We start from the raw sequence: 16,065 nt of genomic DNA on the forward strand, positions 1-16,065 counted from the left end.
CTTATGCCAAATGGTAATTAGGCCCATGAATATCTTGATAATTTTCCCTACTACTTTTTAATAATCAAACTTTTCTTAGGAGCAATAGCTAGATTAAGTTTCCAGGTAGTAAAGAACAGGATTAAGCCAATTTCACCTTTTAAAAAATTGGATCTGTATATGTTACAGAATTTCCCCATAATGGAATGTTCAGTACAAAGAAAATAGCCATCTGAAATAATTCTACTGTTAACATTAGTTTAAATAAATCCATGCAAACTAAAAAACATTTCCAATATGTCCACAAAATTTGAAATTTGAGAGGTGATTATTTGGACAAATAGTTTACTGAAAAGTCAAGAGATCCTATTTCACTTAGATACTTAAAAGTGAACTAGGCTGTGGCTCACGCCTGTAATCCTAGCTCTTGGGAGGCCGAGGCGGGCGGATTGCTCAAGGTCAGGAGTTCAAAACCAGCCTGAGCAAGAGCGAGACCCCGTCTCTACTATAAATAGAAAGAAATTAATTGGCCAACTGATATATATATAAAAAATTAGCCGGGCATGGTGGCGCATGCCTGTAGTCCCAGCTACTCGGGAGGCTGAGGCAGAAGGATCGCTCGAGCCCAGAAGTTTGAGGTTGCTGTGAGCTAGGCTGACGCCACGGCACTCACTCTAGCCTGGACAACAAAGCGAGACTCTGTCTCAAAAAAAAAAAAGAAAAAAAAAAAAAAAAAAAAAGTGAACTAGGAAGAATTTGAGGTTTCTAGCTATAAAAATAGATCTTGCTACTTCTCATTCAGGGGATAAGAGATGTATAGTATCTAGTAGTTTTTTATATTTTATACCAAAGACATCCCTCAATACCAATTACCTCCCAGTCAAGTGAATTCAAACACATTAACTTTTGCTTTATAAGTTGGAAGCAACATTTCTCCAACAATATCCTTAGAGGATGATTACTGCACAATTATTCTGTTATCATAACCAGTTTTGTTATCCCTCAGTTAATGCCAAACAAAATGATCGCCTTCTGTTCTCAAACACCCATACCTTCAATACCCACCCTAACATACTAGAACCAAGTATAGTTTTAGTACTGTATTTTTTTGAAAGGGCCACTCTGGCCTTTCTGACTGCATCCAATCATTATGAGAGTCTGTAAAATGCCTCAAAAGACCTTGGACTAGGAAGCAGAAAAACAGCTATAATCCTAATTCATTAACTAAATATCTGTCACACATCTCTAAGTCTCAGTTGCTTTAACTGCCTTCCTAACCCATATAGGTTATTGTATCATTAGCATTAAAGTATCCAGTAGACATCCAACTAAATAAACAGATTGAGAAACCCTACTACTCAGGGCAAAGATCGTACTTTCTTTGTGGAAAGAATTATCAGTATCTGTCCCCATCCTATGTCTCCAAAACTAATTTCTATTGTTCAGGGATGCAGCCAATAGTTCAGAGCTAGTAAAACTTATTTTCATAAACAACCAACAGAAATATAATGCTATTAAATGAGATCATATAACTAAAATAACATATTATATATAAAAGGGTGTTTTCAATTTTGGAGCCCAGTTTGAAAGGTTTGATCTAAGAGAATCATTTATAATCACAAAAGAGAATATAGACTATATTTTGTACTGTAATTTGAAACTCTAAAAATAATGTACTGATGAAACTAAAGTCACTCAATTTTAAATGTAAATATATTAACTATAATAAAACAGATATACTCACAGCTTGCATTTCTATAAAGAAGAAATGGTTCGTGGAGCTGAAATTCCAAATCTTTATTCACTGGTTCAACTAGATTGTGCATATTCAGTCGATTCACAATGGTAAAACCATGGTAAGGTGAAGCTGACCTTAAATTTAATAGAAGAAAACAAAATCTGTAGTTACTATTTTTTTTTTTTTTTTGAGACAGGGTCTCATTCTGTTGCTAGAGCTAGAGCGCAGTGGCATCATCATAGTTCACTGCAACCTCAAACTCCTAGGCTCAAGAGATCCTCCTGCCTCAGCCTCCCGAGGAGCTGGCACAACAGATACATGCTACCATGGCTGAGTAATTTTTCTATTTTTTTTGCTCTTGCTCAGGCTGGTCTCACATTCCTGGCCTCAAGCAATCCTCCCACATCAACCTCTCAAAGTGCTAAGATTACAGGCCATGAGCCACCACGCCTGGCCTGTCATTACCATTTAATCTGCAGAAATGTTACCTACGATGTACTTTATTTTCATTTCAAAAAAGAACAAATATTAACACATTAGTACATTATACAATATTAGCAGCACTTAAAAGCAGAAACAGAAAATTTAAGTCAGATCATACTCCTCTTCTGCTCAGAAGTCTTCAAGAACTCAGTTGCTCAGCATAAAGGCCAAAGTCCTTACTAAGGCCAACGATGCCCTACCTGATAAGCTCTTCCTCTGACTTCATCTCCTATACCTCTTCCCTTGCTCTCCCTGCTCCAGCCACTTGGGACTCCTAGCCACTCTCTCTGCAGGTGTGCTTTTACCTAAAGACCTCTGCCTGGACCACTGCCCAGAATCTGCACAGCTATCTCATCTCTTGCAAACCTTTGCTCAAATATCACCTTCTCAATGAGGCCTACCTGAACCACCCTTTTAATACTCCCAACTTGCTCCCAAGCTCAATAATCTCCAACCCTCCTCTCTTTATCCATACCACTTATTTTTAATATTTATTGTCACTACCTCTGCCACTAAAACATAAGCGTCATGCAAATAAGGATTTTTGCCTTATTTTTTTCACAGCTATATCCTAAGACAGACACACAGTTGCTGAATGAAATATCATTCATTTTAAATGTGGTACAGGATTGGCTATAATGACTGTCCACCATTGCAACAATGATTTTTCCTGCACCAAATAGGTCTTTACATAGTTCTCCTGAGTTAGATGGAAAATGCCTTAGGTCTAACAATAAGAAATATCGCTGAGGCGGGCGGATTGCTCAAGGTCAGGAGTTCAAAACCAGCCTGAGCGAGACCCTGTCTCTACCATAAAAATAGAAAGAAATTAATTGGCCAACTAATATATATAATATAAAAATCAGCTGGGCATGGTGGCGCATGCCTGTAGTCCCAGCTACTCGGGAGGCTGAGGCAGGAGGATCGCTTGAGCCCAGGAGTTTGAGGTTGCTGTGAGCTAGGCTGACGCCACGGCACTCACTCTAGCCTAGGCAAGAAAGCGAGACTCTGTCTCAAAAAAAAAAAAAAAAAAAATAAGAAATATCCTTGGTTCCCCTATGGGGGGAGGGATTCAGTACAGGATCCTTTAGACACTCCTCACATGTATCTAACACTTCACAATTTCTCGTTTGTTTCTCGGTGATGTACATGGGGAAATAACAGAATCCTATTCTACAGATTAGGAAACAAGCTTAGAATGATTAAAGCCTGTGCCTGAAGTCACACAAATAATGTAACTAGGATTTAGCTTTAGATTTCTGACTCCAAATCTAGGGTCCTTAGTCTGACATCCTGGTATAACTTTATCCAAGATACATACAATGTTATTGCATTTTCCAAATAAGAGTTTCTTGCATCTCCTTTTATTAGAATCAATACCATGTCAGCCTCCATGAATTATATTAAATAAAACTATTCACTACACTAAATCTCACATTTTTTTTTTTTTTTTTTTTTTTTTTTTTTTGAGACAGAGTCTCGCTTTCTTGCCCAGGCTAGAGTGAGTGCCGTGGCGTCAGCCTAGCTCACAGCAACCTCAAACTCCTGGGCTTAAGCAATCCTACTGCCTCAGCCTCCCGAGTTGCTGGGACTACAGGCATGAGCCACCATGCCCGGCTAATTTTTTTATATATATATATTAGTTGGCCAATTAATTTCTTTCTATTTTTATAGTAGAGACGGGGTCTCGCTCAGGCTGGTTTTGAACTCCTGACCTTGAGCAATCCGCCCGCCTCGGCCTCCCAGAGTGCTAGGATTACAAGCGTGAGCCACCGCGCCCGGCCTAAATCTCACATTTTCTACCATTGGTGTATCTGTACTACACTTTAACAGTAAAGCCAAATTCCAAATATCATAGAACCCAAGCTTCTATTAACAGTTAATGAATTTCTAGAGATTTATATTGCTAATGAAGAGTAATGAAGAGGGTAAAGATAAGGAAGGACCATCCCTTTTTTTTTTTTTTTTTTTTTTGAGACAGAGTCTCACTTTGTTGCCCAGGCTAGAGTGAGTGCCGTGGCGTCAGCCTAGCTCACAGCAACCTCAAACTCCTGGGCTCAAGCAATCCTTCTGCCTCAGCCTCCCGAGTAGCTGGGACTACAGGCATGCACCACCACGCCCGGCTAATTTTTTTGTATATATATTAGTTGGCCAATTAGTTTGTTTCTATTTATAGTAGAGACGGGGTCTCGCTCTTGCTCAGGTTGGTTTCGAACTCCTGAACTCAAAGGATCCGCCCGCCTCAGCCTCCCAGAGAAGGACCATCCCTTTTTTAAAAGGAGAAAGATAAATAACAGGAACAAAGTGTCAAAAAAAAAAAAAAAAAAAAGAAGAGCTTGGTGTACAAATAATTACACTTAAAAGAAGAAAAAATGAGTGTGTTTAGACAGGATGTCAAAGCTTTACACCAAAATTTAGAAGAATATTTGAGAAATTCTTTTAAAGTGGCATCAAAAGAGAAAGGTAATCCTTAAAGACTACCCAATACAGGAAAATGGGAAAGACTAGAAGTCAGTAATAACTCCTGCAGACTTTCTAAGCTTTAGAAAACAAGGGAAGGCATCCACCCCCAACAGAGCAAGACCTTAGAGGGATCCAAACAACAAGTACCTCATGACTATCACATCCTGTCAGTTGCCTTCAGGCCCTAAAAGCTGATTCACAGAACAAAGTTGTAATTTGCAAACCAAACACATTTTAAGATAATTAATTCTCAGAGTAGTTGAAAATAAAAAATGTACAATTATGAATAATCTAGGCTTTTAAAAAAACTCTCAAATAAACTAAAAATACATATTACTAAAGACACTGTACACAATCCAGAACATTTTTGGAAAGATAGAAAGGGGACAGAACCAGTCATAAAAAACAAGCTCCCATTTAGCAACTGCAGAGCAGAGGGACCAACCTCTCAGCTACATTATTTTATATAGCACTAATTTAGTAATCACAGAACAGAGGGACTGACCTCTCAACTACATTGTTTTATATAGCTAGTCTATGCATTATCTTTTTCTCAAATATATATCTTTTTTCTTTTTAATATGGGGGGAGTAGGCAGGCATCTATTTTAGACTGATTCATTACAAGAAAATACTTTCTATTTTCAATCGGTTTTGCTAGGCTCCTAAATAAGTTTGAATTCTTTTTACTTTCAATCACAGGCATGCTCAGAGAAGAGAAATAATGTGGTTAGGATCCCACAGCTAGGGATAGATAAAAACTTGAAGGGGACAAGTGGAAATGTTCCAAAGACAAATGTACAACAGAACTGAACCATTTGACATCATTCACCATTAGATTTTTAAAAAATAAATATATGTATTTTAAAAACTTACCTTCGATATACAAATAAGGTCCCTTCTATATCAGTCTTCTCCTATAATAGACAATAAGTCAATTAGTTTTTTCCCCATAATCCAAGCCCAAATAGTCCCAATAAAGAGAAAATGTTTGATATCTAAGATCAATTTGTTTTATTTATTATAAAACTGATCACTTTTGAACAGGTAAAGTAGGTCTTAGTCTCATTCCACTAATTGTTGTTACCAGTTTCTCATGTACCCTTTTAATGCTACTGATGCATACATAAGCATGTGCAATGTTCAATCTGGCAACATGTCTATATCTGCAGTGTTTTTCTTTCTTTTTTTTAATTAGTAAAGGAGAAAATCATAGAATTACCTTTCACTTTTTAAAGCTAAAATATTTTAGCTAGATTTATTAATTTTAAAGCCAAGGTCTTGTGTATAGCAATTTCTTCACTTTTAAAGTTTATCAAGGTTAATAAAAAAAGAAAAAGGAAATTTTCTAATAGGATACTTTGTTTCACCAATGGGGGATTTTGATATTTTCAAATGTAGCAAATTTTGTGGTTAGTTAAGTACTACTATCCAATACATTAGTTTATTATTTTTAGACCTTGATAAAGAACCACGAATAAGGCCGGGCGCGGTGGCTCACGCCTGTAATCCTAGCACTCTGGGAGGCCGAGGCGGGCGGATTGCTCAAGGTCAGGAGTTCAAAACCAGCCTGAGCGAGACCCCGTCTCTACCATAAAAATAGAAAGAAATTAATTGGCCAACTAATATATATAATATAAAAAAAATCAGCCGGGCATAGTGGCTTGTGCCTGTAGTCCCAGCTACTCGGGAGGCTGAGGCAGGAGGATCGCTTGAGCCCAGGAGTTTGAGGTTGCTGTGAGCTAGGCTGATGCCACACTCTAGCCTAGGCAAGAAAGCGAGACTCTGTCTCAAAAAAAAAAAAAAAAAAAAAAAAAAAAAAAAAAAAGAACCACGAATACTGAAACTATACTCTGCTTTAATGTAATTATTACAGATCTTACAAATAATTTAAAATATTTTTTAGTTTAAAGTGAAAATGTTTTAATTAGGAAAGTACAACTTATTACCATCTTTCATTTGCTGTTACAAGAGTGTATTTAGGTTTTAAACATAGTGATACTGTTTTTGGAAAAATAAATAACTTTATCAGTTTGTAGTTCACAGCCTAGACTGGACCTAAATATTTTACGTAATCCACAAACTATTAAAACTTTAAATGTTAGTCATATCAAATTGAACTTGTTGGGATAAAAAAATTTTTTTTTAATTTATCATCTTGATTTCTTCCACAAGTATTGCTCTAGCTTAAGTATCATTATGAAACTTTTCCTTCCTCAGGATTCAGAAGCTTTTTCTTGGCTTTAAAATGTTAAGTTATTAGTATAAGAAATTGGTAATCAAATGTCTCACAGTAAAAGGAAACTTGCCCCCCCAAAACATTACAACTGCAAATTTACAACTCACTGTAAAATATTGGAGAAAAAAGAATTTAGTTATGCTCTATGTACCATGATCCAAATAAACAATAGCAACTTGTTTTGTTTATTTTTCAACAAGTTATTAAGCTTGTATTTCATATTTAAAATAGAACTCTATAATTTAAAAATTTTAAATCCATTTCACAAATTTATATATAGACTAAGAAAAGAAAAAAGAATCAGAAAATTTCAAACTAAGTCAACATCTAAAACGGCTACAATTATAAAACAATCTATAATTTTACTCTTTGTGGCTTCCTATACTTCCTTCTCTTCCAGGTGAAGGAAAGATAAAACGATTATGAAAACTCTCCTCTGAATTAACGGTTTATAAACGCCAAATGATTTTCACAAAATTACTGATAAGTATAAATCTATGCATGTGGATTATACCGTAAAGAATATATCACAATACTCTTAAGAGTTTTGTTAAAGATTTCATTTCTTATTGAAATGTGAATCCCAGTCATTGGTAAATTCAACCCAACAAACATTTACGGATTATCTTCTAAGTGTAAAGCATATAACTAGACAAGTTAATTAGTAAGAGTCACTTGCAAGAAAATGGGAAATTATGTTATTTAAACAACTAATGAAGCTTCAAGGAGCTGAACAGTCAGAGAAGAGACTGAATGTAACTTTTCAGACATCCTCTCGTGCACAAAAGCCAAAAGGTACTTAGTCTGATGGGTGACATCACCAGCATCATAGGTGGAACAAAACACATTTACAGGGTCTCTCAGTCCTATAAAAGGTCTTCAGGGAATCCAATTAACATGGAAGCCCTTTTCCTAAGTGCCTTGAAATTTTTTCTAAAACTTTGGAAGAACAGTGTAGTTCGATTAAAGTGGGACCCACCCAACCCCCCTCTTCCAAGAACTGAAACTAATTGGATTTCAAGCTTTAAATCCAAATGACCTCTGCGAAGGGGCCTCTCATTTATGTACGTTGGGGGGAGTGGAGGAGTGTTTATTTTGTAGATCATGTGCAATTTATCTAATAATCCGCAAAGCCTCAAACACAAGCTTTCAGGTATCTTTCTGACCCTGTCGGTCTCATATTCTCCAACGCATCAGCAAAGAAGACAGGACGCCCACGTCCCCAGACCCGACCCCGAGGGACTGATCCAGCTCCAACCCTCCCCTCCATCAGCTTTCCCCTGGGATATCTCGGACCTACTTCTCTCATTTCTATTCCCCAATCCCGGGCGCCCTCGACTCCCCACAGGCTCCAGCCGCGTTCTTCGCCAGTGCCTGGCCTCCTGCTTCTCCCCCCAACCTCAGGCAGCCCGCGCGGCCCCTTTAAGAGGCGGCGGCAGCCAGGCGGGCGTCCTCAGCGGCCAGGCCGCACTCACCCACTGGTTGGCCTTGGGGCAGAAGGTGTACAGAGCGACCTGGCCCGTGAGGTCTGCGATGCTGGTGATGTAGGGGTCATGTTGCTTCAGGGCCGCCAGGCTCATCTCCTGCCCAGCTCGACTCAGCGACTCCATCTTGAATCCCGGAGCCGAGCCCCTCTGGCGGGGGCGGAGTCACGGACAGGAAAGTGCCATCGAGGCAAAGTTCCCCCAGCCGCGTCAGTCCCATCGACTTCCTCCTCTCCGCCGGGTATCGCGGCGGTGTGGTACGGCGGCCATTTGGCTCCGCCGCGCAGACGCCCCAGGCACCGGGTTCCGGCGTCGTCAGGTCCTATTGGCCCAGCTCTCCGGGCGGTGTCCTCTGCTGCGCGGCTGAGCTATCGGCTGGAGCTCTGGCTCTTCTCTCCTGGAGCTGAAACGTCCGGTGCCGGCATTGGGGCTGTCTGCTCGTTTTCCGAGCTCTTGCCCGGCGGAGGCTGGAGACCGACGCGGCGCCTGACTCTCGCTCGCGCCGGAAGGACCTGGGGCCACAGAACAGAAACACCGCTTTGGAAATGCAGGGATCCACGGGCGATTTAGAAAGCACTGAAAAGCGAGTGTGGGGGGAACCCCGAAAATTACCCCAGATCCCAAATATCTCTACATCATCACCATTAACAGTTTGGTGGTTTCTGAAAGAAAAATTTGAAAACAACCAAACTAATCTGGTTGGTGCCACTCAGGAATGTCTTGCTAGCCACATTTGCTCCTTGTTTTCCTCATCTGGATCCCACATAAAGATTTACGTCCAGTCCTGGGAAGAAAGCCTGAAGGCTTGAGTTTGTCTTGCATTATTTCAAGCATGGAATACATCATTCATTCCTGTAGCAAACATCTGTTGAGCATTTTAAGGCATTTAAAAGCCAGGTATCTGGGAGGCCGAGGTGGGAGGATCGCTCGAGTTCAGGAGTTGGAGACCAGCTTGAGGAAGAGCAAGACCCCGTCTCTACTAAAAATAGAAAGAAATTGGCTAGACAACTAAAAATAATATAGAAAACATTAGCCGGGCATGGTGGCGCATGCCTGTAGTCCCAGCTACTCGGGAGGCTGAGGCAGGAGGATCGCTTGAGCCCAGGAGTTTGAGGTTGCTGTGAGCTAGGCTGACGCCACGGCACTCTAGCCCGGGCGACAGAGTGAGACTGTGTCTCCAAAAATAAAAATAAAAGCCAGGTACTAGGTGAAAAGTAAAACAAGTCGTGGAGATTATAGGGGTGTCTATCCTCCTAGATTTGTCAAAAAGCAACGTTTTCTTTTATTAAAAAGACACCCACTTCTGGCGGGGTGGCATGTGTCTGCGGTCCCAGCTACTCAGGAGGCTAAGGTGGAGGTGGGAGGATTGTTCCAGACCAGAAGTTTGAGGCCAGCCTGGGCAACATAGGGAGAACCCCGCCTCAAAATGAAAACAACAACAACCCCCCCCACCGTGTTTCATCAAAATAACACTAAATATTTGAATTGTTGCGTATGATTTTATATCCCAGGACCGTTTGTTACTGAAAAGAGAAACACTAAATATTTGAATTGTTGGTATGATTTTATATCCCAGGACCCTTTGTTACTAGAAAGAGAGACTTACAGTCTTTGCAGAATCATGTAAAAAGTACATACAAATGTGGGCCAAGAAACGCTATCATTCATTCATCCTTCATTACGGAAGTATTTATTGAATGGCTAATTGTGAACTGGTGGCCCCTTAGGAGCTTCTCACTCTGTGATCTTCCTGGCTGTGGGAGAAATTGAAAGAAATAGGACAATGCAAGGAAACAGGGAGGATGCTACAGACATTTCTGTTTTAAACCCAGAGGATAGAGCCACTAACTCCGTATGACTGGGAAAGTAATGAAAGGCTTCATGGAGGAGATGACATTTGAATTGATGCTCCAGGGATGAGTAGGAGGTCATCAGGGAAAAAAGGTAGGGGCTCTGGTTCATCTCACAGCCCAGTGGTGAAGTAGGGAAGATGTGATCATCCTCATTTGACAGATGATTTAACTGAGACCTGGGGGGAGGAATCACTGTTTCAAAGTTCCACACTAGTCATGGGGATTCAGTATTAGAATCCTGGGACTCCTGCCTTCTGCCCTGGAATCCTTTCTTCCACGCCCCAGCTGCCTTTCTTCCTGTGACTGAAGGCAGGAGCCCTATTCCCCTCCACCAATCTTCAGTCCATTTTAAAAAAAAAAGTAAAAAGGTATACCCTAATTTAAAAAATATATATGTATTTGTCTTTTTGTTTGTTTGTTTGTTTTTTTGAGACAGAGTCTCGCTTGTTGCCCAGGCTAGAGTGAATGCCGTGGCGTCAGCCTAGCTCACAGCAACCTCAAACTCCTGGGCTCAAGCAATCCTGCTGCCTCAGCCTCCCGAGTAGCTGGGACTACAGGCATGCGCCACCATGCCCGGCTAATTTTATATATATATATTAGTTGGCCAATTAATTTCTTTCTATTTATAGTAGAGACGGGGTCTCGCTCTTGCTCAGGCTGGTTTCGAACTCCTGACCTCGAGCAATCCGCCCACCTCAGCCTCCCAGAGTGCTAGGATTACAGGCATGAGCCACTGCACCCGGCTTGTTTGTTTGTTTTTGAGACAGAGTCTTAGTCTGTCACCCTGGGTAGAGTGCAGTGACATGATCACAGCAACCTCAAACTCCTCAAATTGCTCAAGTGATCTTCCTGCTTCTGCCTCCTGAGTAGCTGGGACTACAGGCGCGAGCCATCACACCCAGCTAAACAAACATATGTATTTGTAAATAATACATTCACTTGGTACAAAATTCAAAGGACACACCTGAAATATAATTTCATTTTTTCTTACATAAATTTTGTAAAATAATTTAAGACATTTCCCACTAATTTACTGTTTTTGAGCAAGCAGGGCTGAACTAGTGAAGAACATCAAGCTATTTTCAGGAGTTTTCATATTTGGAATATGCATGTTAGTCTGCCCCCAAACCTGTTGACTTTTATGGCCTCTGCACCTCTTATGATATTTTAAAGACAATGTGAATTTCAATTTTACAATTGAAAATTGTTTATCTATTTTTTTTTGAGACAGAATCTCACTTTGTCTCCCCAGGCATACTGCAGTGGTGTCATCATAGCTCACAGCAACCTCAAACTCCCAGGCTCAAGTGATCCTCCTGCCTTGGCCTTCCCAGTAGCTGGGATCAGCTAATTTTTTAAACGGGGTCTCACTCTTGCTCAGGCTGGTCTTGAACTGCTGACCGAGCTTAAGTGATCTTCCTGCCTTGGCCTCCCAGAGTGCTAGGATTATAGGCTTGAGCCGCTGCACCCAGCCCATCCTCATTTATCTTGAGGCCTTATTTTGCCTTATGTTTGTGAATCAAACCTTAAGACTTTTTGTGTTTTCAGACAAAAGAGTCTGAGAGGGAGAGATTGCATCTTAGTCTATTAGGTCCCCTCTGACTTTCAGTAACTATTGGTGATTGAATGTCTTCTTGAAATCCAGCTTCTTCAAAGCCACACAGAAAACTAGTGGGAAGGGAAGCGAACTGGTGGCTGGGATCAGAGGGGGAAAGAGACTTTCTCTACACTCAAAAACCTTCAGTCCCTTTTTTTTTTATGTGTATGTGTGAGAGACAAAGTCTCACTCTGTCACCCTGGGTAGAGTGCAGTGGTGTCATCATATCTCACTGCAACCTCAAACTCCTGGGCTCAAGCAATCCTCCTGCTTCAGCTTCCCCAGTAGCTGGGACTACAGGCATAGTCCTGGCTAATATTTTATTTTTGGTAGAGACGGGGATCTCGCTATTGCTCAGGCTGGTCTCAAGCTCCTGAGCTCAAGTGATCCTCCTGCTCTGGCCTCCCAGAGTGCTAGGATTACAGGCCTGAGCCACAGCACTCGGCCCTTCAGTTACTTTTTATTTGTATTCCATGTATGTCAATTTTTTAAAAGCAAAATAATTTTAAAAACGAAAACCTTAAAACCCAATCAATCCAACCTCTTCTCTCCCCTACTCTAAGTGGCTTTGTGGTAAAAAATAAAACTTGCTGTTAAAAATCATGGGGTCCAAGGGAAAGGTTAGTGGAATTCAAGTCAGGCAATCAGTTTTTTAGTTCTGAGTCTACCTGCTGTGTAACTTGTCAGCTAGTCACAGACTTTCCATTCTCCAGCATAAAGCCCTTACCATGGCCTAGGAGATACCACTGATCTGCCTTTCTGCTATCTTTCCATCTCATTTTCAATGAACTGCCCTGTCATTTATTCTACCCTAGCCCACTAACCTTCTTACTGTCCCTGTACATGTCTGTCAAAAGACAACATTATAAAAAATTTAGTTTAAATATCTAATTGGCTTTCATTTGCAATTCTAGAATCTATAAAATACAATGAGTGTTCCAATGGACTGAGCAGAGGAGGTTGCTTTATAGGCAGAGAAGGGCTGAAGAAAGCAGATGGTAGTTACTTACTTACTTTAAAGGGTTAAAACAGGTACTTCCTTGTCATGCCAGCTCAGGTAAACTAGGCCTCTTCTGATTGGTTGCTGTGAATCTCCTATTTTTGGAAAACTGGCCTATTTCAGAATTCAGTTTGATAATGTCACTTAGCACACGTGACTTCATTCTAGTTTATTTTGGCCTGTTAGGGCCTAGTGCAGAAGGTTAGTCCCAAGCAATGGTCTCCCATAAACTTTGTTACAGTGCCAAATGAGTCTTGTCTCAGGTCCTTTGTACTTGCTGTTCCTCTTCTCTGGAATACTCTTCCCTTTGATATCCCTCAGATATCCTTATGGTTCATTTCCTTACTTTCTTCATAGTACTTATTTTCCAGTTGTAATTATTTTGTTTGCTTATGTTTGGTCTAGCTCATCAGTTTGATGAAGGCAGGGACCATGTGTCTGTCTCTTTTACCATCACATTCCCAGTGCCTGCCACAGAGGCAAGGCCTAATATATGCATCTCTTGAATTATTTGGAATGTTAGAATATTCTTTCTGTATCTATTTGTATAAATCTAAGAGAAGGGATGGTGGTTTCACTTCATCTCCAACAAAGTATTTGTTTGTCATGAATGCTAAACATATAATGGTACCTGATTTGCTTGTATTAATATATTTTGACTTAGGCTTTATGCTTCATGAAGCAAACATACTATTATTTCTTTTAGTATAGCCCAGAACAGTCATTCAGCATCTTTTCATTCTTGCAACTTCCCCGTGTCTGTTTTTTTCTTTCTCTCCTCTCTCTCTCTCCCTCTTCTCTCCCCTCCTCTTCCTCTCTCCCTCCTCCTCCTTCTCTCTCTCTCTCAAATTTTTAAGATTTATTCTAGAAGTGTCTGCTTATTACTGTTTGCCTTTATAGGCAGAAAAACCAAAGCTAATTAATTTTCCCAAGGTCATACAATGATTCACCTGCTGAGTTGAGATTAGCATCCTCTAGCCTTGGCTTCCAGGTAGATCATGTATTTTGCTACCATTCTGCCCGGCATACTCTTAAATTACACTGGCTACACGTGAGTGAAACTTGTTATCCTCATGCTTCTGTTTCACTACCAGTATTTATTTTACATGATTGATATCCAGAAGGTTGTGGATTTACTATAAAATTCATTACCTGGTCCTTACCAGTTACTTAGGATAGTAATTCTTTCCTTCAGTTTCTCCAAAAAGGCCTCTGACTTTTGAAAATTTTTGTATTTTTAAAATGATACGTTATACAAGTATTTTAAAAGGTGGTAGATATTTTCTAGAATTACATTTTTGATATGTGAACTAAATTAGTCTGTCAGTTCTGGAGCAGAAATACTCATGCTTTCAACAGAAAGAAAGAAACAGCTGTTCTATGTGGAGTAATGTAACTAGAATATAAGAACATGGGACTAGAGTACCATCTAGTTCATCTCTTTATTGCCAGGCAAGGTTGCATATAACATAGTGTTCTTGATAATGTTCTTAGGCAGAAAGTTTTATTTTTTTTTACTGTTACGTAACCCAATGTAATGTTTCAAATAGCAATAGCACAGCAGTGACATAAACAACAGCAAGGTAGTCAAATGATACACTGTTTATCCATGGAACTCAAAGTGCTTCATAGGTAAATATATTCACAAGCTCTCAAGATTGCTATTGGATGTTCATAATTGTTACCCATTTGTGGATGAAGGAGCCCAGAGGCACAAGATTAGTTGACTTGCCTATGGCAGAGATTGTTTGAGGTTCACCAATAATCCTTTTATTTTTTTCCAGTTCATGGAGCACACAGCTAGGCTTCACTTCCCAAGCTTGTTTGGGTTAGTTATGGCTCTGTGATCCATTTCTGGTCAGTAGAATGTTAGCAGAAGTGCTTTGTGCCATCTCCAGGTCCAGGCTTTGAGGAACACGTTGCCCCTCCACACTTTCTTATCTTTCTGTTGACTGGGTGCAGGCAGTGGTGAGGCCACTAAGGAATGGCAGAACCACAGGATGGAAAGAACTTGGACCCTGAATCACACACAGAGATAGATGTACCTGCTGACCAGGAGTTTCTGTCTCAGACTATTATGTGAATGAGAAGTAGACCCTGGTAGGATTGAGAATTATGCACCTTGGGGTCTTTGTTACCTCAGTGTAGCCTATCTCGATTATTTATACTGTTCCAGATTGTTTAGAAAGTCAGCAATAAAACTTCAGTCTTCTGAAGTAGAATTAAAATCAACCATATGATTTACCAAAACACACTCCTTAGTGCTTTGACAATAAGTCAAGATTTTAAAAGAACTCCAGTCATAGTTCTGCATTTACAATCAGTCATAGGCACAAATTTGCAGAGTCACAAAGTGGCTAAAGACCAAAAATGTTTTTGTCTATACCATTTAGGCAATTGATTTTGCAATTGCATCATGAAGTAATCTGCTCAGCAAAAATGGAAGGCTGTCATTTAAAATGCACTTTTCCATGAGAGTTCACAGATACTCTCAGAGTTCCTTTAATCCTGCCTATCTTTTCCCCTCAGGCATATTAAAATACAAGTATTTCTTAAGCCCACAAAATAAGAAGAGTTTGATTAAAGGCATCCATCTGCTGTGTCAATTCTGAAAACTGCAAGCTTCTTTGTTGAGAGGAAGTACTGATAACAGAACCTATAAACTCTTTGCTTGTCGATTCTTTTCTGTATCTCCCCAGTTTCGGTTCTAGGGTGCTTCTAGTCTTATATTGTCATTACTCATTGACTAATATTTATTTATCTGGAAAAATTAATGTCAGAATTGTTTTTACATATGCATTTAATTCATTTAATGAATTTTAGTTTCCCTACATCTGAAATTTGATTGTCAGTGACCAGGGCATATTGATAAGCTGTTGAACTCCTGTGGATTGAATTTGCTCAGAAACACCTGTAAGAATGAATTATTTATCTGTGCTGTATCCTCCCACTTTGAGGTAAAACCAGTGTTATACACTTAAATGGTTCAATTGCTTTCTATTTTTTCAGTTGCATACTTTCTTTTTTTTTTTTTTTTTTTTTTTGAGACAGAGTCTCGCTTTGTTGTCCAGGCTAGAGTGAGTGCCGTGGCGTCAGCCTGGCTCACAGCAACCTCAAACTCCTGGGCTCCAGCGATCCTTCTGCCTCAGCCTCCCAAGTAGCTGGGACTACAGGCATGCGCCACCATGCCCGGCTAATTTTTTATATACATATCAGTTGGCCAATTAATT

At 40.0% G+C, this 16,065-nt stretch overlaps 1 protein-coding gene across 1 annotated transcript in view; it reads right to left on the reverse strand.

Annotated features, from left to right (window-relative positions):
- Positions 1 to 8,558, reverse strand: part of DCP1A (decapping mRNA 1A) — a 57,475-nt gene extending 48,917 nt beyond the window's left edge. Inside the window, exons 1-3 of the mRNA XM_020280378.2 lie at positions 8,377 to 8,558; positions 5,539 to 5,579; positions 1,724 to 1,851 (exon numbers count right to left, since the gene is read on the reverse strand). Coding sequence (XP_020135967.2) covers positions 1,724 to 1,851; positions 5,539 to 5,579; positions 8,377 to 8,511 — 304 coding nt within the window. The 5' untranslated portion in view covers positions 8,512 to 8,558. The remainder of the gene's footprint in view (positions 1 to 1,723; positions 1,852 to 5,538; positions 5,580 to 8,376) is intronic.
- Positions 8,559 to 16,065: the final 7,507 nt, after the last annotated feature.

Source organism: Microcebus murinus, chromosome 1 (genome assembly GCF_040939455.1).
Source record: "Microcebus murinus isolate Inina chromosome 1, M.murinus_Inina_mat1.0, whole genome shotgun sequence".
NCBI classification, from domain to species: Eukaryota; Metazoa; Chordata; class Mammalia; order Primates; family Cheirogaleidae; genus Microcebus; species Microcebus murinus.